Source organism: Oncorhynchus tshawytscha, linkage group LG33 (assembly GCF_018296145.1).
Source record: "Oncorhynchus tshawytscha isolate Ot180627B linkage group LG33, Otsh_v2.0, whole genome shotgun sequence".
NCBI classification, from domain to species: domain Eukaryota; kingdom Metazoa; phylum Chordata; class Actinopteri; order Salmoniformes; family Salmonidae; genus Oncorhynchus; species Oncorhynchus tshawytscha.
In genome coordinates this window covers 3095524-3118311 of record NC_056461.1, presented here as the reverse complement: position 1 = coordinate 3118311, position 22788 = coordinate 3095524, and the positions used below count along the sequence as shown (strand labels likewise).

General features: G+C 41.2%; 1 protein-coding gene across 3 annotated transcripts in view; it reads left to right on the top strand.

Annotated features, from left to right (window-relative positions):
* LOC112230757 (rap guanine nucleotide exchange factor 1) overlaps positions 1-22788 on the top strand; it is a 98660-nt gene that overhangs the window by 38835 nt on the left and 37037 nt on the right. For all 3 annotated transcript variants that reach the window (XM_024397025.2, XM_024397024.2, XM_024397026.2), the window contains exons 2-3: positions 12099-12244; positions 21121-21299. In XM_024397025.2, the coding sequence (XP_024252793.2) occupies positions 12099-12244; positions 21121-21299 (325 nt within the window). The remainder of the gene's footprint in view (positions 1-12098; positions 12245-21120; positions 21300-22788) is intronic.

Below are 22788 nucleotides of genomic sequence, written 5' to 3'. Positions count from 1 at the left end.
CCTGTATTATAATTAATTTAGCCATTATGTAGTACACCCACGATGGTGGAGCATTCCAGTATAGAAGTATTCATTTATGTGAAGACTAGCGTGTGTATGTACCATGGTTGTGGTAATTGCAGAAGCTGCTCTCCTAACCACATTACATCTAGCTTGTTTTTTTTGCAGCTGACTAACTTTCTCTCCTTCGGCGTCACGAATGCAACGTTTCAGATCTGGGGGTACGATTGCAACAGCTGAGATATTTTAGACTATTGAGACTGTGTGCACTGGTGAGCGTGGTGTGTGTCTAGTCTCTTCATGTCAGCCACTTAGTGAAGCTGTTTTTAATGCTTCTTATTATGGGCTTTTAACTATACATGTTTCTACATCACTGGTGTTTTCATAGTGTCGCACACACACACACACAGTCCGTAGCTCCCAGCCTCCCATTGTACTGTATCTCACTACAGAGAGAAGAGAGCAGAATAGGGAAGTGATTGCTAACTCTAATTTAGTCATTCTCCACACACCAATTTCTGATAATGTGCTTTGATGAAATGGGGGGAGTCTTGCTTTGTTCAGAGTATGATTCACTCATTTAATCATCCCTGTGCTACTTTTAGCTGATATTCTCTCGCTGTCTCTCTTCTGTCTGTCTCTCTCACCCTCTTTCTGTTCCCCTTTCTCTCTCCCGCTCTCACTGGCGGTCACATTGAACTCTTCCCATTACTTAACATCTGGCACCGGGACCTGTGTTTCTCCCTCTGTCATCATTTAGCCTAGCAGCCTCCAATTACACACACACACACACACACACACACACACTTCAATTGAACATACTAGCTCTGTGGTTCAATGGTGGGTGAACAGCTGTAATAACCCAAAACACAGTGACCCCTCTCCTCAGACCACACCAGTGGGTGGAGATGCAGCTGTCATGTAGAGTAAACACCTGTACAGTTGAGGCCAAAAGTTTCGAATGACACAAATATTAATTTCCACAAAGTTTGCTGCTTCAGTGTCTCGATATTTTTGTCAGATGTTACTATGGAATACTGAAGTAAAATTACAAGCATTTCATAAGTGTCAAAGGCTTTTATTGACAATGACATGAAGTTGATGCAAAGAGTCAATATTTGCAGTGTTGACCCTTCTTTTTCAAGACCTCTGCAATCCGCCCTGGCATGCTGTTAATTAACTTCTGGGCCACATCCTGACCGATGGCAGCTCATTCCTGCATAAGCAATACTTGGAGTTTGTCAGAATTTGTGGGTTTTTGTTTGTCCACCCGCCTCTTGAGGATTGACCACAAGTTCTCAATGGGATTAAGGTCTGGGGAGTTTCCTGGCCATGGACCCAAAATATCGATGTTTTGTTCCTAGAGCCATTTAGTTATCACTTTTGCCTTAGGGCAAGGTGCTCCTTCATGCTGGAAAAGGCATTGTTCATCACTAAACTGTTCCTGGATGGTTGGGAGAAGTTTCTCTCTGAGGATGTGTTGGTACCATTTATTCATGGCTGTGTTCTTAGGCAAAATTGTGAGTGAGCCCACTCCCTTGGCTGAGAAGCAACCCCACACATGAATGGTCTCAGGATGCTTTACTGTTGGCATGACACAGGACTGATAGTAGCGCTCACGTTGTCTTCCCCGGACAAGCTTTTTTCCGGATGCCCCAAACAATCGGAAAGGGGATTCATCAGAGAACAACTTTACCCCAGTCCTCAGCAGTCCCTGATGTTTTTCCTGGAGAGAAGTGGCTTCTTTGCTGCCCTTCTTGACCATCCTTCCCTTCCAGGCCATCCTCCAAAAGTCTTCGCCTCACTGTGCGTGCAGATGCACTCACACCTGCCTGCTGCCATTCCTGAGCAAGCTCTGTACTGGTGGTGCCCCGATACCGCAGCTGAATCAACTTTAGGAGACGGTCCTGGCACTTGCTGGACCTTCTTGGGTGCCCTGAAGCCTTCTTCATAACAATTGAACCGCTCTCCTTGAAGTTCTTGATGATCCGATAAATGGTTGATTTAGGTGCAATCTTACTGGCCGCAATATCCTTGCCTGTGAAGCCCTTTTTGTGCAAAGCAATGATGACGGCACGTGTTTCCTTGCAGGTAACCATGTTTGACAGAGGAAGAACAATGATTCCAAGCACCACCCTCCTTTTGAAGCTTACAGTCTGTTATTTGAACCCAATCAGCATGACAGAGTGATGTCCAGCCTTGTCCTCGTCAGCACTCACACCTGTGTTAACGAGAGAATCACTGACATGATGTTAGCTGGTCCTTTTGTGGCAGGGCTGAAATGCAATGGAAATGTTTTTGGGGGATTCAGTTCATTTGCATGGCAGAGGGACTTTGCAATTAATTGCAATTCATCTGATCATTCTTCTTAACATTCTGGAGTATATGCAAATTGCCATCATACAAACTGAGGCAGGAGACTATGTGAAAATGTATATTTGTGTCATTCTCAACTTTTGGCCACGACTGTACATTCAGTATGACTGACCAGGTCAATCTGTTATTAACTAACAGACCTGGTGATTCACACTCACAGCAGCACAGTGTGTGGTAAACACCTGACAAGGCAATTCAATCTTTAAATTCATCCATTTACTCTCTGCTTGAGATGAGACACCGTTAGTGCATTCGGAAATTATTCAGACCCCTTGACTTTTTACACATTTTATTACGTTACAGCCTTATTCTAAAATTGATTAAATAAAAAATTTTCCTCATCACTCTACACAGACAATACCCCATAATGACAAAGCGGAAAAACAGGTTTGATACTGATACCTTGTTTACATACAGTACCAGTCAAAAGTTTGGACACCTACTCATTTGAGGGTATTCCTTTATTTTTACTATTTTCTACATTGTAGAATAATAGTGAAGACATCACAACTATGAAATAACACATATGGAATAATGTAGTAAAAAGTGTTAAACAAATCAAAATATATTTTAGATTCTTCAAAATAGCCATATTTTGCCTTTAACAGTTTGCAAAACAAATCTGCAGCATTGAAGGTCCCCGAGAACACAGTGGCCGCCATCATTCTTAAATGTAAGAAGTTTTGAACGCCCGGTCTAACTGAGCAATCGGGGGAGAAAGGGCCTTGTTCAGGGAGGTGACCAAGAACCCGATGGTCACTGTGACAGAGCTCCAGAGTTCCTCTGTGGAGATGAGAGAATCTTCCAGAAAGACAACCAGCTGTCCGTGACCATGCGAAAACCCCTTTCCAAGCCAAACCTTCATCTCATAACCGCTACACACAGCCTACATCGTTGTCACCATATTAGCCAACGTCATACCAATGATTTTTATAACTAACCCAAGATTGACCAGAGCCTGTCGTTTTCAATGGGAGCAAATTAATCCTAGTGGGCAGAACAAGCAAGGAGGTGGGCAGAGCCAAGGACGAGCCAGTAAGATCCTATTGGCACGTTCTAATATCTATTTCCTCTAGGAAACGCTTACTCTGTTTAGTGTGTGTATGCCACAACTCAATTTGCCCTCCTAAACAATGCAGTTTTTAGAAACAAAGGGTGAAGTCTACAAAACATAGTCCACTCTTACAGATTCTAGCTTTGGAAACAGAAAACTGTATGGAAATAAAATGTTTAACCAATGACTAAATTTGCATAATGTCTGACAAAATTAATCTCGCTCCATCTTCTCCCACTGCCGGCCACTGGGCTTCCTCTCTTGACCATATTTAGTAGTGAGTGTAAACACCAACTGGATGCTTCACATTTATACATCCAGTGAAATATCTGGCTCATTGTTGTATCTGTGGACATAGAGACCAGAACTAACACATTAGTAAACCCGCTACAATCATGCAGTGCAATAAGCAAGCAGTGTAGCAGTTACACCGGCGGGCCCCTGTGGCAATAAATTTCATAAAACCAAAAGCTTACCTTGACTTGTAAGAGTTCCAGTGTTGGATATCCATAGCCTGCTAGTGAACATAACATCCCTCTCAGTTTGAACCGGGTGTATGAGTAAGCTAAACTAGTTAACTAGTTAAACGTTTTTTTATATAAAAAATGATATACATTTTTTTTTTATACCTTTTTTATTTAACTAGGCAAGTCAGTTGAGAACAAATTCTTATTTTCAATGACGGCCTAGGAACGGTGGGTTAACTGCCTTGTTCAAGGGCAGAATGACAGATTTTCACCTGGTTCCCCGAGCTGACATCTTGCAACCTTACAGTTAACTAGTCCAACGCTATAACCACCTGCCTCTCTCGTTGCACTCCACAAGGAGCCTGTTACGCGAATGCAGTAAGCCAAGGTGAGTTGCTAGCTAGTTAAATTTATCTTATAAAAAAACAATCAATCATAATCACTGGTTAACTACACATGGTGGACGATATTACCTGATATTCTCTAGCGTGTCCTGCATTGCATATAATCTGACTGAGCATACAAGTATCTAAGTATCTGACTGAGTGGTAGTAGGCAGAAGCAGGCGGGTAAACATTCAATCAAACAGCACTTTCGTGCATTTTGCCAGCGGCTCTTCCTTGTGTGTCAAGCATTGCGCTGTTTATGACTTCAAGCCTATCAACTCCCGAGATGAGGCTGGTGTAACCGAAGTGAAATGGCTAGCTAGTTAGCGTGCGCTAATAGCATTTCAAACGTCACTCTCTCTGCATGGGTAACACTGCTTCGAGGATGGCTGTTGTCGTTGTGTTCCTGGTTCGAGCCCTGGGAGGAGCGAGGAGAGGGACGGAAGCTATACTGTTACACTGGCAATACTAAAGTGCCGATAAGAACATCCAATAGTCAAAGGTTAATGAAATACAAATGGTATAGAGGGAAATAGTCCTAGAATTCCTATAATAACTACAACCTAAAACTTCTTACCTGGGAATATTGAAGACTCATGTTAAAAGGAACCACCAGCTTTCATATGTTCTCATGTTCTGAGCAAGGAACTTAAACGTTAGCTTTCTTACATGTTACACTTTTACTTTCTTCTCCAACACTTTGTTTTTGCATTATTTAATACAAATTGAACACGTTTCATTATTTATTTGAGGCTAAATTGATTTTATTGATGTTTTATATTAAGTTAAGACTGACCAGGCTCCATCAGCCCAGTAAAATAAAAAGCAAATTATAAAAAGCTATGCTCACTCTGCTGTGCCTCACAAGTAATACAAAACTGATCTGTTACCAGTGTGATCATTTAGCCTACCTCAGATGTTGAAATACAATTTAAAAAATGGTCTGAGAACAGCAATGCATTGGCAGGGCAATTCAAGCAAAGCCAATGTGCAGTGATAATGATTTAAGCCTAAAGCCTACTGTACCAACTTCATTACTACCGTACTGTTTTTAAATATGTTCATGTTACATAGGCTTATGTTGAAAAAAATATATATACAATCTGAATGGTAGATCTCAGCTTGCGTTTTGACTCAGAAAGTGATCTTGACTCAAAAACGTTGGTGACCACTGCTCTAAAAGGAGCACCTAGTCTAAGAGACTATTGATCGAGCCAGAGAGAGACAGGAACAGCAATGTGTTGCATTGTCTCTCTTCCCCCAGGATTTGTACTGCATGTGTCTAGACAGTGCCCCCCCCCCCTCTCTCTCTGTTCCACTTACTGCTGCTGGCACTAAAAGGGACAGACAGACCGAACACGCACACTATTTATAGGCTATCCCCTCTAAAGAGAGCACTAGCTACTAGCTCATAGCTGCCTATCTGAAGCTCTACGGTCTTTCAGCCATTGTGATTTTAGGCCATTGCATGTGTATTAGGTACCACAAATATAAGAAAGCAAAAAGATCAGGCAATAGAACATTCTTTAGATAATTTCGTTGCCTTTAGAATTGATAACAAGTGATGCAATTTTTATCTCTTGAATGAATGTCAAGTCATTGAAGCATTTCTAATCCAAATAGTCAGTATGATTCTGTGTGAAAATGAGTCAGACATTATCTGAGCATTGTAGTTTGGGGTCAGCCAATCATGTTGATATCAGGCTAAATGTTGGATCAAATAATAATACACTGTTCATAATTCAGAGAAAAAGACTGAATTAAAGGTTAAAATGAGTGATTTTTTTTATTTTTATATGATTTGTCAGTACATTGTGTAAATGTTTTGATGATACAGGTCACGTTTGGCTAACTGGATGGATATCTCAATATTATTACTAGCTCTCCTCCTAGGGGTGAGTGACGTCATCTCACTGTAATGAAGGTATGTCCAGGAGTCATACTGGATGGATGTCTCATAACCACACCAAACACGTGCTACTTGTTCTACTTAGAAGCCTGCTGATCTATGGCTGCATTCATGTGCTGGTTATGAGGAGATGGAGGAAGAGAGGGATTTGATTTTATTAGGATCTCTTTTAGTCCCCATCTGGACTAATCTTCCAAGAGTCCTTAAACATTAAAATACAATTTATAATACAATCACATTTTCACATATAACACAATGTTAGAAACATACATAATACTGGGGGAGGGGGCAATTCACCCGGGGGGGGGGGAGCGGGGGAGCGGAGCGGAGCATGGATCACTCCCTTCTCGCCCAAATCTCTAACAAACTTCAGCTGCTTGGGGAAACTCAGCTAAATTATGACCCAAAAAATTATTCATGCTAAAATTAAAGTAAAAAAAACATATAGTTGCAATTAACTGTCTAAACAACTCAATGTTATATGGCTACCTTCAATTTGGATTTGATATCCAATTAATGAAGCATTTCATGCATTAGTGCTTTGAATGTGTCCTCAGGTGTGATGACATAATTCATGTTAGTATAAAGGTTTAAAGCCAGACTCAGTCCCAAATACATTTTCTCTCTTTTTTTCTGGTTTTTTTCTGGTTTAAATTATCTAAAAATGTATAGACGAAAGATTAATTTGGGTCACTTCAAGGTAAGGGTGTAATGACATGTATTTTTACCGAACCGTTTGTAAGGGGACCTCTGTTTGGTCTGCACTGTGAACCCAAATGGATACATAAAAAATAAAAATATCACTAGGCTATTCCTACACTGTTTATTTTTTTATTGTAAAAACATGTCATGCTATTCTGTTAAAACAACTAGAGCCTATGTGCATGTTGTAATCAAAATTCAAATCTTAATTGGCTCATTTCAAACTGTCCTTTTGAGGCGCAGCCAGAAACTAGTTCTGTATGATGGCGAATGGTGGGGTCGATAAACCAGAATTGGAGGATCCGTCATAATTGTTTAATTCTCCAGGTTGGGAGCATTTTGGCTTCCTTGTAGGTTACAACGGCAATGGACAGACCATAGTGGATAAAACGGTATATCGCCACGCTCAACAAAAATAGCCTATGCAGCTGCCAACATCTAAAATATATTTACACCGACATCCCCCTAGTATACCCGGAGGAAGACCGAAACGCAAATAAACAAAATATCAAATAAAATTGTATTAGTCACATAGACATAGTTAGACATAGTTAGCAGATGTTAATGTGAGTGTAGCGGAATTCTTGTGCTTCTAGTTCCAACAGGTGCAGTAATATCTAACAAGTAATCTAACAATTCCCAACAACTACACACATCTATAGGTGTGAATGAGAATATGTACATACGGATGTGTGTATGGATGAACGATGGCTGAGCGGCACAGGCAAGATGCAGTGGATGGTATAAATACCGTATATACATGTGACATGAGTAATGTAAGACATGTAAACATTAATAAAGTGGCATTGTTAAAGTGACTAGTGATCCATTTATTAAAGTGGCCAGTGATTGGGCCTCAATGTAGGCAGCAGCCTTTCTGAGTTAGTGATTTCTGTTTAGCAGTCTGATGGCTTTGAGATAGAAGCCATTTTTCAATCTCTCTGTCCCAGCTTTGATGCATCTGTACTGACCTCGCCTTTCGGATGGTACCGGTGTGAACAGGCAGTGGCTCGGGTGGTTGTTGTCCTTGATGATCTTTTTGGCCTTCATGTGACATCGGGTGGTGTAGGTGTCCTGGAGGGCAGGTAGTTTGCCCCCGGTGATGCATTTTGCAGACCGCACCACCTTCTGGAGAGCCTTGCGGTTGTGGGCGGAGCAGTTGCAGTACCAGGCGGTGATACAGCCCGACAGGATGCTCTTGATTGTGCATCTGTAAAAGTCCTTCAGGGTTTTGGGTGACAAGCCAAATTTCTTCAGCCTTCTGAGGTTGACGAGGCGCTGTTGCGCCTTCTTCACAATGCTGTCTATGGGTGGACCATTTCAGTTTGTCTGTGATGTGTATGCAGAGGAACTTAAAACTTTCCACCTTTTCCACTGCTGTCTCTTCAATGTGGATAGGGGGGTGCTCCCTCTGCAGTTTCCTGAAGTCCACGATCATATCCTTTGTTTTGTTGACGTCGAGTGAGAGGTTGTTTTACTGACACCACACTCCCTCACCTCCTCCCTGTAGGCTGTCTCGTCGTTGTTGGTAATCAAGCTCACTACTGTTGTGTCGTCTGCAAACTTGATGATTGAGTTGGAGGCGTGCATGGCCACGCAGTCGTGGGAGGACAGGAGAGGGCTGAGCACGCACCCTTGTGGGGCCCCAGTGTTGAGGGTCAGTGAAGTGATGTTTCCTACCTTCAACTCCAATTGCACAGAGCTAGGTTGAGACTCAGGGCCTCCATCTTGATGATGAGCTTAGAGGGTACTATGGTGTTGAATGCTGAACTGTAGTCAGTGAACAGCATTCTTGCGAGGGTTATCACATTTAAATGTTTTACTCACGTCCGCCATGGAGGGGGAGGGGGGGGTGCAGTCCTTGTTTGCTGATTCTGGTTGGGCCAAAGAAATTACAAGAGCAATATGTAGGCTATGTTTTACAGGCTTTGGTGTATAGCCACGGATATGCGCCCATTCTCAGTGGTTGAGAATAGGGGATTTCAGCACTTAGTGAAATTCCTAGAGCCACCTTACGAACTTCCCTCTTGCACCCATTTCAGCAACCGCCTAGCACCTGCCGCTGCCAAAGATTACATTTACATTTTCATTGTTGAACATAAGACTGTAAAACACCAGGAAATCAGCTCCATGATTTATTATTTTATAATAGAAGACACATGATATGATACAAATGTAAGCAGGCTTTAAAATTATCGTTTTAGTCTTGAGCTCCAGAACACTGAAGCTGTAAAACAGGGAATAACAAAAAATCAGAAGACATTACAACCCTGCACAACATCAATTCACCTCCCAAGTTCAGATAAGAATAACCACATACAAAGAAAATGTTTTTTTTTTTAACCTAAAGTGCCTGTACTGCCTGATCTTTGGCAGCGGCCTGAAGTACGGTGTTGTCAGCCATAGCTTTCCACCAGCACCGTTCCATCCTCCAGTCCAACCAGCTGTGGGATGTTGACCCCTGTCACAGTGCTGTCCTTCACAACACCAGCAATCTTAGACAAAGTGTTCACTCTGGTCTTTCTGAAGTGCTGCTGGATGAGGCCGAAGCACAAGTCAGGGGCAAACTTGGTGTGGCCTGTGATCAGGAAGTGAAGGTCAAGATTGTGGTGGAGCTTGTGCATGGTCCACCAGGCACAATACCAGAGCACAAACTTGTTCTTGTTTTGGCCACTGCAGTTATCACAATTCAGGTCCACACGTGTTTTCCCAGCTCCGTAGTTGGTGAAGAAATGGTGCATGTATTTGATGACATCACTGCTGCCTTTGCTTGCTTGGGCCAGTTCTCTTTTTGATGACCATATGACTGGTGGATTAGTCAGGTGTTGTCAAGCCCTGGTCTTAGTATTTTGTGTTTATATATTTATTTGGTCAGGCCAGGGTGTGACATGGGTTTATTTTGTGTTGTGTTTTTGTATTGGGGTTTTAGTAGGTATTGGGATTGTGGCTGAGTAGGGGTGTCTAGCATAGTCTATGGCTGCCTGAGGCGGTTCTCAATCAGTCAGGTGATTCTCGTTGTCTCTGATTGGGAACAGATATTTAGGTAGCCCGGGTTTCACTGTGTGTTTTGTGGGTGATTGTTCATGTCTCTGTGTGTGTTTGCACAAGATAGACTGTTTAGGTTTTCACGTTACGTTTGTTGTTTTGTTCGTTTTTTCTTCTTCATTAAATATGTATCTAACTTACCACGCTACATTTTGGTCCGACTCTCTTTCAACGGAAGAAAACCGTTACAGGTGTGTTGTACTGATGAATGCTGAAAGACAAATTCCAGATACAAACATTTTAGCATTATTATACAATAGATGTGAAATGGCATTCTGAGAACATCACTAACGTTACACACAAGTTAATGTTAGCTAGCAAGCCAGCCCCCTAACCTCAGCTAACATTAGCTAGCTAACAGCAAGCTTTAACTTGGGATCTTTTGTTTAGACATGTCACGTTAACGTTAGTTAGCTAGTTAAAAAATGAACTATAATCCCAATCCATAGAGTAACGTTACTAGCAACACAAACCGATTGTCATAACTTTAGCTTGCTAACCAAATAACGTAAGCTTTAGCTTGCAATGAAAACAACTTTTTGACCAAATTAGAAACGTATGATATCTGTAGCTAGATTCTTCCCTGTATACGTGGATGAAAGCTTCATGGCAACTGCAACCCCTTTCATTAGACATCCTGTTTAGTTTGCACAGCTTGTTTGGCCCGTTGTGTTCCACTGATTTCAAAACGTGTTATTAAATGAGAGAGTCCGTATTGCATGGCACGATGATCGTCCAGAAAGTAGTTCATCACATAATTTTTCCCACTGACATTTGTCGATAGCTCCTGATGATAAATTCAGGGCGGCAATGTTATTGAGAGCAGTAGCAACATATTTGCAGTTCTCCATGGATAAAATATCTTTTGAAAACTGCAGTCAAGTTATTATCTCCGCAGCAGCTCATTTTATAGACACGATGCAACACTGCAGACCAATCCAAATTCATCTTTCGGCATGTCCAGCCCACTCATTATCTCAGCCAATCATGGCTAGCGAGAAGGTTGATGACTTTTTTTTGTGGCTAAACCAACTAGGCTCGTTATTTAACAATTTTATTCGTATTTACAGATGACATGCTTGAGTTTGATTTTAAGGCACATGAAAGTTCGAGAAGGCATTTCTGACAAAAGCATTTTGATTAAAAAAAAATGTATGTTCAAAAGGCTCTCCTGTGATGTCGTGACTTGTGGCATATGCCTAGTTTCCTGAATTGGGTCTAGAATAGCCATTTAGAATAAATGCGACTCGCTGAGTCTAGCTTTAATGATACCCACATTTTTACTCATTATTCGGTCTTTAAATCAGTAATCATATTCTGTCATTTCAAATGAAAAACATCAATTTCCTTAATAACAATAACCAATTGTAATAACCAATTGTCTCACTATTATATTTTTAGTAAGATTCACAGTAATTTTGCTAAACCTAGATAAAAAGCCATAATTTTATTATAATATTACCTGCCTCGTGCTTAACAATTATTCATACATTTGGTCTAGGACAACATCTTTTTCCCATGTGTGCGTGCAGATGCTTGAGCGCCTGTGTGTCTGTGAGTTGCTGTATGCGTGCGTGGCTGCGTGTGTCCGCGCACTCACTATCAGCCTGGCTTCTCCAAGATAGGAGCAGAGCCTGGCAGTGCGTCGACCAGACTGCGACCAGCAGCAGTGTTATCGACCAGGGGATGCTGAGGACAGCGTGGAAATGTGAACATGATTAGACCTGATAGCATCTCTGTTGTACCCTCAGCTGGACACAGACAGATAGGACTACACCAGCCTGGCTGCTGCTACTGTTGGTCCCTGCACTAATACAAACACACATCTACTGCAGTGGTATTTTGTCAAGGCTATGATCATTGATTGGCGCTCTCACTTATTGATCTGCTTCTAATTATATTATTTCTCTCTGCCTTATATTTTAGCCTGGGTGGTGTTCATTAAGGCACCGTAGCAAAAAACTTTGCAACAGAAAAAAAAACTGTTTTCTCTTGGACAAGTTCAGATCGTAACTCCCAGTTTCAGACAGTTTTGTGCCTGCTGAACACGACCCTGGTCTGTGCTTTAGCCTACTTCTCTGACATTTACTATGGTTCCGAAGTCCTACATATCTAATAGGCTACTTCAATCAACCCTGTCTTCCTCTCCTCCTCCTCAGACTCGCAGCGCTCCCACCTTTCCTCCTTCACCATGAAGCTGAAGGACAGGTTCCACTCTCCAAAGATCAAGAGGACCCCATCGAAGAAGGGCAAGCAGCTGCAGGTCGAGCCAGCCGTCAAGAGCCAAGAGAAACCTGTCAACAAGGTGGGTGGGTGGGTGGGAGGTAGAGCTAAGCAATACTAAAAATGATATTGTGATAAATTGAACTTTTTTAGGCACAGTTACTTTCCATTAGGGCTCTAGACTGATTTTTTTTCCAGTGCCAAGTAGGACATAAAAGGAGTTGACTATTACATCTAACATGATCAGGGAATGCATGATGAATATTTGGATGTGCAAACATGTCAAAATAGGATCCAGAATATTCAGATGTATCTTTTTGGCTCTTTATAGATGAATTTGCCGGCATCTCTAGTGCATTTTGGCCTAGGCTATGCTACATTATTCACCACCTGAGGAAGTAGGAACTCAAAAAACATTAGCTAAGTATGATATTGTTGCTAGATAGTCATGCAATTGATCTAACAGTACTTTCACCGCAAATGGCACACTCTGCTCTGTTCCGCCAGCGCGTCATCTGAATTACATACTCCGTTATTTCCTAAATATTGAGAGTTGAGAAATCATGTTTAATTGTTATACTCGCATAAAGTCTATCCTATTTTTTTAACAGAAGTTACAGTAGCAATTCAATTTTGAAATGTTGCTCAACTGACCTACAATGCCTTCAGAAAGTACTCATACCCCTAATTCCACTTTATATTGTTACAGCCTGAATTCAAAATGCATTAAATATATGTTTTGTCACCTATCTACACACAATACCACGTAATGACAAAGTGTTTTAAAAAATGTTTGCAAATTTATTGAAAATTAAATGCAGATGGCTGATTTACATAAGTATTCACACCGGAGTCAATACTTTGTAGAAACACCTTTGGCAGCGATTACAACTGTGAGTCTCTAAGAGCTTTCCACACCTGGATTGTGCAACATTTGCCCATTATCCAATCAGAATTCCTTAAGCTCTTTCAAATTGGTTGTTGATCATTGCTAGACAACCATTTTCAGGTCTTGCCATAGATAGAACAGGTTTTAGGTGCCTTGTTGCAAACAAGATGCAAGTTTTGGAATATTTTTATTCTGTACAGGCTTCCTTCTTTTCACTCTGTCAATTAGTTTAGTATTGTGGTGTAATTACAATGTTTTTGATCCATCCTCAGTTTTCTCCTGTCACAGCTGTTCAAGAGTTTTAACTGTTTTAAAGTTACCATTGACCTAATGGTGAAATGCCTGAGCGGTTTCGTTCCTCTTGGTCAACTGAGTTAGGAAGGACGCCTGCATCTTTGTAGTGACTAGGTGTATTAAATCACCATCCAAAGTGTAATTAATGACTTCACCATGCTCAAAGGGATATTCAATGTCTGTGTTTTGTATGTTTACCCATCTACCAATAGGTACCCTTGTTTGTGAGGCATTGTAAAGCCTCCCTGGTCTTTGTGGTTAATCTGTCTATGAAATTCACTGCTCGGCTGAGCGACCTTACAGATAATTGCATGTGTGGAGTACAAAGATGAGGTAGTCATTAAAAAATCATGTTAAACACTATTATTGCACACAGTGAGTCAATGCAACTCATTATGTTACGTGTTAAGCAAATGTTTACTTCTGAACGTGGCTTGTCATAACAAAGGGGTTGAAAACCGATTGACTCAAGACATTTGAGAATTTGTAAAAATTCTGAAAAACACAATTCCACTTTGACATCATGGGGTATTGTGTGTAGGCCAGTGACATTTAAAGAAAATGTAATACATTTTAAATTCAGGCTGTAACACAACATTTGGAAAAAGTCCAGGTGTGAATACTTTCTGAAAGCACGGTATGCTTGCGCTTATCAGAATGCATCTCTCCCTTCACACAGGTTCATGCACGTTGCTGTTGACCAAATAATTGTTTTATAACCAAATAATCATCAGGACATTGTGTAGCCTATTCACCGAAATAACAGATTGCTTCAGGAAGAGGACATTGTGGTAAGAGGAGGGCAATGTCAGAGTTTTTCATTTTCGGTTTATGGTTCCAACTCTAGTGGGAGGGGTGCTAGTGTGTGTACTCGCATGTCGTGGGAAACAAAGCTCTCCCGCCTATCCCATGCTCTTGTTTACCTGTGTTTGTGTGTGTGTGTCGTTTTCCATCCAGTGCCTTTCTATTGCTCTGCCATATTGTGTGTGTGTGTGAGAGGTTCCCGTCTCTGTTGCTGGGCTGGCTGGGGTATTGGTGCTAGCCTCAAAGCGTGAGACCCAGGCTGCTTCCCAAATGGCACCCAATACCCTATATAGTGCACTATTACCCATAAAGCCCTGGTCAAAACTAGTGCACTAGGGGATAGGGTGGTGGAGTACCCATACAGACATGAATGGAGCTGAAGCTGGCCAGTTTCATGAATGAACACTCATTCCCAAGGATATTAGGATAATGACTTGACTTCCCCAACAGTGTTGTATATGGCTTAGTGCCATATGAGATAGGGATTCTCATGGTGGTGCTTGTAACACTGGAGTTGTGGGTTTGATTTAGGGTTGGGTGAGATTACGATAGCATCGTCTATCAACGATGATTGACTGCGATCGTTGTTTGTGACGACATTGTGATGTGACAGACAATTGTTTAGCCTATTTGAGGTTGACTGGCGCAGTGCATAGAATAGCTGAGTCTTGCAGCTCACAGCAGGGGAGCAAGTGACATTCTGAGTAATTTGCCTGTTCCTATTTGCTCTATCCTATTTCAATAAATATATTATATAGCCTACAGAACGCAAGAGGAATGTAGGCCAGACAGAGCAGAGAATTCCTTCAAAGCAGCAGGAGATGTCCAGTCAGAAAATATTGTTTCGCTCTCTGTCGAGCATTAGACTATAGCATTTGGGCTCCCGAGTGGCGCAGCGGTCTAAGGCACTGCATCTCAGTTCAAGAGGCGTCACTACAGTCCCTGGTTTGAACCCAGGCTGTATCACATCCAGCCGTGATTGGGAGTCCCATAGGGCGGCGCACAATTGGCCCAGCGTTGTCCGGGTTAGGGCTTGGCCGGGGTAGGTCGTCATTGTAAATAACAATTTGTTCTTAACTGACTTGCCAAGTTAAATAAAGGTTTAAAAAAAAGGGTCCAATTTTCTCCAGATATCCCTCATTATAAACAATGTACAGTCCCTAGTAATAAGAGAGAACAAGGAAAATCCCTCCTTGCGAGGTTGAAAACCAAATGGCCAATAATCAATGATTTATATACACTTGTTGACTGACAGGGTGCTGTTTTAAAGCCATTGGGTCTCCATCTTGGCATTCCCTCTCCATTGTAATTTTTATTTTATTTAGGAAACTATAGAAATGCATTTATTAATGTTTACATTTGTTTTTTGGTTTATTCTATTACAGACACCTTAATGTAATGTTATTTGAGCTAAACATAAACATTAATTTAAGAAAAAAAATGTTTACCTTTTGTTTAACGAGAAGTCAATTAAGAACAAATACTTATTTACATTGACGGCCTTGTCAGCTCGGGGATTCGATCTAGCATCCTTTCAGCAACAGCCCCAAAACATCACTGCTCTAGAGGAGATCTGCATGGAGGAATGGGCCAAAATACCAGCAACAGTGTGTGAAAACCTTGTGAAGACTTACAGAAAACGTTTGACCTCTGTCATTGCCAACAAAGGGTATATAACAAAGTATTGAGAAACTTTTATTATTGACCAAATACTTATTTTCCACCATAATTTGCAAATAAATTAATTAAAAATCCTACAATGTGATTTTTCTGGATTTTTTTTCTTCTCATTTTGTCTGTCATAGTTGAAGTGTACCTATGATGAAAATTACAGGCCTCTCTCATCTTTTTAAGTGGGAGAACTTGCACAATTGGTAGCTGACTAAATACTTTTTTGCCCCACTATGTATTACAATTATACACTTCAACAATGTTTACCACTCCTGCTACTGGGACATCAATGATTACACATTGTAACTATGCAATAGACTAGAAACATGATTGATTTGTAATTCATATATAAAGAAGAAAAACTATGCATATCTAACTCCCTTCATTCCTCATTGATCTGAGGACACAGGATAGTATTTCAATGAGATACTTAATTTCAACCAGTGGAGAATGTGAAACGCTTTTAGTGAAAGTCCATTATCCAGGTGTTACAAATGCATAAATGCATTATAATTATGATCATTGTAATATTGTATTATAAATACAAGTTCAATCTGTACAATGCACATATGGTGTACTTTATAAAATGAGGAAGAATGACGAGGTGAGGAAAGAGGTGTAAAAGACAGAAAGGGAAAGAGGTAAGAACAGTAGCAGACAGCATATGATTATTGAATTACAGTGCTACCCTAATATTCTCTCAGTTCATCACATTTGCTGTGTCTCCTAACCTGCGGGCCATCTTAAGTGCGGGTGAGGTGGCGATGATGGGACTGGCTTCCTCTCTCACATCAAAACATACCTGCAGACGAGTGACAGATGGATAGAGAGCATAATTATGCCTTGTTTTTTAAAATTCTAATTTATTATTATTTCAATGTAAAGCATCTCTTCAATAATACTTCCTGTTGACCCGACCAAGTGACATCTCAACTATGATCATGCTGTGCCCTCTGTCAGCCAGTTCAGATGCGGGAGGGGTTCACCAAAACAGCTGATATAACCTAGAGGATTTAGGGAGAGGGATGAAGTGAAGAGAGATTTATTGTCTGTGTGTGTGTGGTCTCACCTGGTGTTATGCTGAAAAACAGACACATGAGGACAAACAATAGAAGATGATGTCAATAGAAGATACTGTATGTGACGCAGACACCTATCGGAGTGTACCTGAAACATTTAAATATAGAGAGCTATGTGTCTCACCACTTGGTTATTACAAGGCTAACCCCCAGGGAAATCATGACTTGACAGTAACAGATAGTCCAGTGAAAATGGCTGTGTTCATGTGGTGTAAATCTGAAAATTAGCAGCTGACATCTTAAAGGTTTTTTAATAAATGCATGTGAGACAGGTTCCATGTACAACAAGACAGGCAGAGATGGAGAAAAAGAACAGAACATTTTAATTACCTCTGGTTATGGACACTTTTGCCACAGTAAAGCTTCCCCGGCCTGTTCCTCGGACAGTGAACATCTGGAAATATCTACCTTTTCGACCCTTTGATCAGCTCGCTCTCTGAAAGTAAAGAAAACAACTTATTTTTTATAGATATGAAAACAATAACTGAGATATGACCGTTGAATCTAAAGTAGCAGATGTCATTTTCAGGATACGCCAATACAGCCCAGTGCTGCTTATCTGAGATGCCATCTTCATAGGTGTCTGCTTTGACTTCCTTTGTGTCGGAAAAAAGTTGATTTCGGAAACAATTTATTTTTGATTGAAAATAAAGTTTTGCTCTCAAAACTAAGACACAAATGTACCCCCATAGCATATAACAATTTGCCTATGAATAACCAAACCTTCATACAAACGTGCTACTGTATGCAGAATTCTTGACGCACAACCGAAGATGCTGCCAAATCCTGCCAGCACGCCCACAAGTGAGCCACTCAGGAGCAGAATGATGATGCATGGAAGAGGTAAAGGAATGAGATGGGAACAACGATTTGTTTCAGGTTGGGGAGGGGTGCTAATAGCTGAACAATAGACTATTCAACCTTTACTAAAGAATAGTCTAATAGCCTAGCTAGGTGTGAATCCCCCCCTCTCCTATCACAGACCAGATTTGCCCTGACGACCAAAGTAATGACTTTTCAAATAAGTTACCTTACACGTTATGTTGGCTGACAATTTGTTAGCTACGCTGTCCTTAAGACGATGGAATGAGTCAAAATTCACCCAAAGCTGAGAAACGGCTTAAGAACGTTGGCTAAACTGGAACACTAGCAAATTAATGGAATCAAACGTTCGCCTGTTTTGACTGGAGAGATGCTTAGAAATCCATAAAAAATGTATCTCTTTTTATTTTACCACTACAATATGTTCGTCGGACGAAACTGGAAAAAAAAAACTTGTGTAGAAAGTAAACATTCGCACCTCGATGGTGTCAACTGTGTCTGCGTAATAAAACAATAAAACCTGACTATTTCTGGTCTAGCGATCGATGACAAACGAGTTCGCTGCCCAGACTTAAATCAGGAGAATCTCCTGATTTTAAAAATGGTGCCCATGTAACAGTTTTGTTTCCGTTCCTCTCCTAGCCCCTACCTGTGCTCGAACCAGGGACACATAGAGAGCAGCAATCCTCAAAGAATCATTACCCTTCGCTCCACAAAAGCTGCAGCCCTTGCAGAGCAAGGGGAACAACTACTTCAAGGTCTCAGAGCGAGTGACATCACCGATTTGAACTGCTATTTTATTTATTTTTACCTATATTTAACTAGGCAAGTCAGTTAAGAACAAATTCTTATTTTCAATGACTGCCTAGGAACAGTGGGCAGTTCTGCCTGTTCAGGGGCAGAACGACAGATTTGTACCTTGTCAGCTCGGGGGTTTGAACTTGCAACCTTCCGGTTACTAGGCCAACGCTCTAACCACTAGGCTACCCTGTTGCCCCGTATTAGCACGCATCCCGCTAACTAGTTACCCATTTCACCCCGGTTACACCCGACTCGAAAAAAAAAAAAAAACATTTACAGAGTGAGATATTTGGCGAAATAGACCGGCATGCCTCTCCATAGGAAAACAATGGGGGGAGCTCACCGTTCCAAGGGCAAAAGTATTTTGGGGCATTTGATGACAACTGAGCTAGCTGCCCAGACTTACGTAATTAGAAAGAAGATATTCGCATGATTTAAAATGGCGTCCGACTTGCGATGTGTATATTTAGATATTTTTCAAGATATTTGGCAAAATAGACAGACATGACTATTTCCCCCATAGGCAACAATGGGAAGACCACAGAGTTCCAATATTAATTTAGTTTACATTTTAACTATAAAACAACGTGAGCAGGTCTCATTGCCAACAATAGCGAAGCAGGCGTTGTGACGTTGACGATAAGCTGGGAATAGAACGTTCGGAAAGCGAGTTGGTGCTACGGTGCTCAATAGAACTAATAGGAGCTGGCATGGTGAAAAATGCAGATGTTGATTTAGTTATGTATCCATAACGTATTACTATGGGAATAAATATAACTGATTTACAGAAATATTGGAACAAAGTTGTCTCAATAAGGCAAACAATTTAGAATCCTCCAATCCTGTAGCCTACTCCTGACTGTCACGTTGTACAGCGCCATATTTTCCACTCCATCCTAACGGAAACCCTGAGGGTTTAATTTTTCTCTGAATGGAAACACCATAATATTAATCAAATTAATTAAGCCACATTTCTTCAAATCAATCCCATATACTATGTTATTACAAAAAAGTTTTTAAATTCTCTGGTAATGCCAATAGGGAATACTATCAAATGCTTCTCAAAGATGCCCTCTGGTGGTCAAACTAGAAATCAAATCAAATGTATTTATATAGCCCTTCGTACATGATATCTCAAAGTGCTGTACAGAAACCCAGTCTAAAACCCCAAACAGCAAGCAATGCAGGTGTAGAAGCACGGTGGCTAGGGAATAACTCCCTAGAAAGGCCAAAACCTAGGAAGAAACCTAGAGAGGAACCAGGCTATGTGGGGTGGCCAGTCCTCTTCTGGCTGTGCCGGGTGGATATTATAACAGAACATGGCCAAGATTTTCAAATGTTCATAAATGACCAGCATGGTCATATAATAATAAGGCAGAACAGTTGAAACTGGAGCAGCAGCACGGTCAGATGGACTGGGGACAGCAAGGAGTCATCATGTCAGGTAGTCCTGGGGCATGGTCCTAGGGCTCAGGTCCTCCGAGAGAGAGAAAGAGAGAGAGAAATAACTTGCAGAAACATAAGAAATAGCAGAGAATTAAATGACGTGCCACAGAATGCAGCAGCATGCAGTGTCTGCAGTATGACACAACTTTTAAAGGAGGAACCACTGTGTATGTGTGGAATCTATGTCTCTTTGAACAATGCTACATTTCGTATCGTTTTTGTCAAAATGTGTGCTGTCATTTTTAAGAGATTTTTGGCAATAAAGCCCTTTCTCTACTTCCCCAGAGTCAGATGAACTCACGGATACCATTTTTATGTCTGCGTTCAGTTTGAAGGAATTGGCTAACTTGCGTTAGCGCAATTGATAACTAGCGTTAAACGCAATAACCCCAAGTCTATGGGAACAGCTAGCATGCTATCTGTACCTGTAGAATTCCAGTCATTGCACTAATGCTAGTTAGCAGGGACTTGCAAAACTACCTAAAATGTCCTTCATACTGGACACAGGTACATAAAAATGGTATCCATGAGTTCATCCGACTCTAGGGAAGTAGAGAAAGTGCTTCATTGCCAAAATCCCGAACCATCCCTTTAAGTGACAGACATACTGCCCAATCCGGCCCGCGGGTGGTTTGAGTAAAACCAAATCAAAACTGTGTAGAAATTATAATGGACCTATATTCATACAGTAAAATGGCTGTGCAGCTCGCTAATAATCACTAGACAGTCAGGGAGCATTAAATTCCACAAGCAATGGATAGAGGACTATTTTCTGCAAATTTTGACGTCAAGAAAATATAACCAATTTTCATTGCGGCCCTCCCAACCTCATTGAAGACCGACTGCGGTCCCTGGGCAAAATTAGTTTAGACACCCCTGCTTTAAGGGCTGGATTAAGCTTCCTTTGAAAATGCTCATTTTTTCCATCCATCAATTATGATATCATATGAAGAGGGTTTCCTCCAAGTTACCATGTTTCATTGTGTTCATTGGGGCAATTATTTGATTTGATTTATTAGGATCCCTATTAGTCGACGCCAATGGCGATAGATTATTGCAATAGAAAATGACAACAGGTTCAAATAGTACCTCCCCGATTCACTGTTTCCATCCTTTCGTTGCCTACTGATTTTCATTCATTCTGTTCTGTAGAAGGTGAGTCGGCTGGAGGAGCAGGAGAAGGAGGTGGTGAGCGCTCTGCGTTACTTCAAGACCATAGTAGACAAGATTATGGTGGAGAAGAAGGTGCTGGAGATGTTGCCTGGCTCGGCCAGCAAGGTCCTGGAGGCCATTCTACCCCTGGTGCAGGTAGAGGCCCGGATAACACACAGGTATGTGGGAATGTAGAAGGCCTTATAGTGAGCACAAGATGTTTTAAAATGTCTTTTCAATCAAAAAGATGCATTTTCAACGTGTTTTCAATGTATAGGGGGCTAGCATGCAAAATAGTATGCAGGTAAAAGTAGATGGGCTTAAGTGAGTATTTAGCATAGGTTAGTGGGATCTTAGTCTGTCATTTCTCATATATTGTAGCCTAGGCATGTTGCAACTTAGTGATATGGGCTTTGTGCTACATCATAAAGCATTCTTGCAGATTTGCCACAAAATAACAGAAACAAATGGTGGCCCCAAGATGTAACTTCATTTTGAGATATCCCTTTATCTATTGGTTTCCTTACCCTGTAAGCAGTCTATGGACAAGGTATGACATCGATCCGTGCTTTGGTTTTGTTTACCTGGCCACTGTTTCAAATGCAACATTTTTAGCATTTGTGGCACAAATCCAATGGTGTGATCGCTAACTGCTAGCTAGCTGCTTGTGGCTGCTAGAAGTAATGTGTCGTGTCCTGTTGTAACATTTCTCTAAAAAAAGGTACGGATGTTGCAAAATGATCAGGATCTACACTTGACATATATGTGTACCATACCGGGGCATATGGTATTTCAGGAAGTGCACACAAGGGGCGCTATTTCTTTAAAAATAAAAATGCATTTGGGCACACAAAACAAGTTAGGGTCTTGATTCCAGGAGGAGATTGATTGTCTCTGCTGTAAGCGAGAAGCTTGATCTAGCCGTCTAGCAAGTTAGCAAACCAAATACATAGCTGGAGCCCTGAGCAAATATAATTTATTTTGCACATCTTAGATAGTTAACTTATAGTTAATCAGGGGCATAGTATGCACCCCCGTATTGAAAATCATACCAAAGGTATGTATAGATACCGTGGTGTATGGTATATTGCCCGAGCCTAATAGTGAGGCATAATCACCTTCCTGGACTATTCAGTGTACATCTTGACAGGTCAGGTATTTCATACTATCGTGTTCATATTGTCCCTATTAATCTCCTCATCTGGAATGTGACTCCCTGTGGTGGAAAAATGTAATCGACCGTAGCTGTTTAAAAAACAGCTGGTTAGAAAGAGAACCGGGTCGCATTCATTAGTGCACACCGTAACAAAATGTTTTGTAACAGAAAACAAAGTTCAGGTAGTCCCTCCCCCTGTTTCAGTCCTTTTTCTTCTGTTTGGTGCCAAATGAATACGGCCAAGAACAAATCCTTCACTAAACAGTATATTTTATAGAACAGTCTTTCTTTGAAAGAGAGACTTGGCGTTCTCTCCTCTGGAATGGCTGTGCTTGCCAGAACTAGCGTACTGCTAGCACAGCGCCATCAGTCATTGTTGAAGGGGGTCAGATGTGACAGGTTTTGTATCCGGACCCTGTTTTTAGTGCTGAGTGACAGTGCTTACAGTGGTTGAGGAATGGGTCTCTGGGGGTCTGACCTCCTCAACTCACACACACATCAGCCTCCTTGTG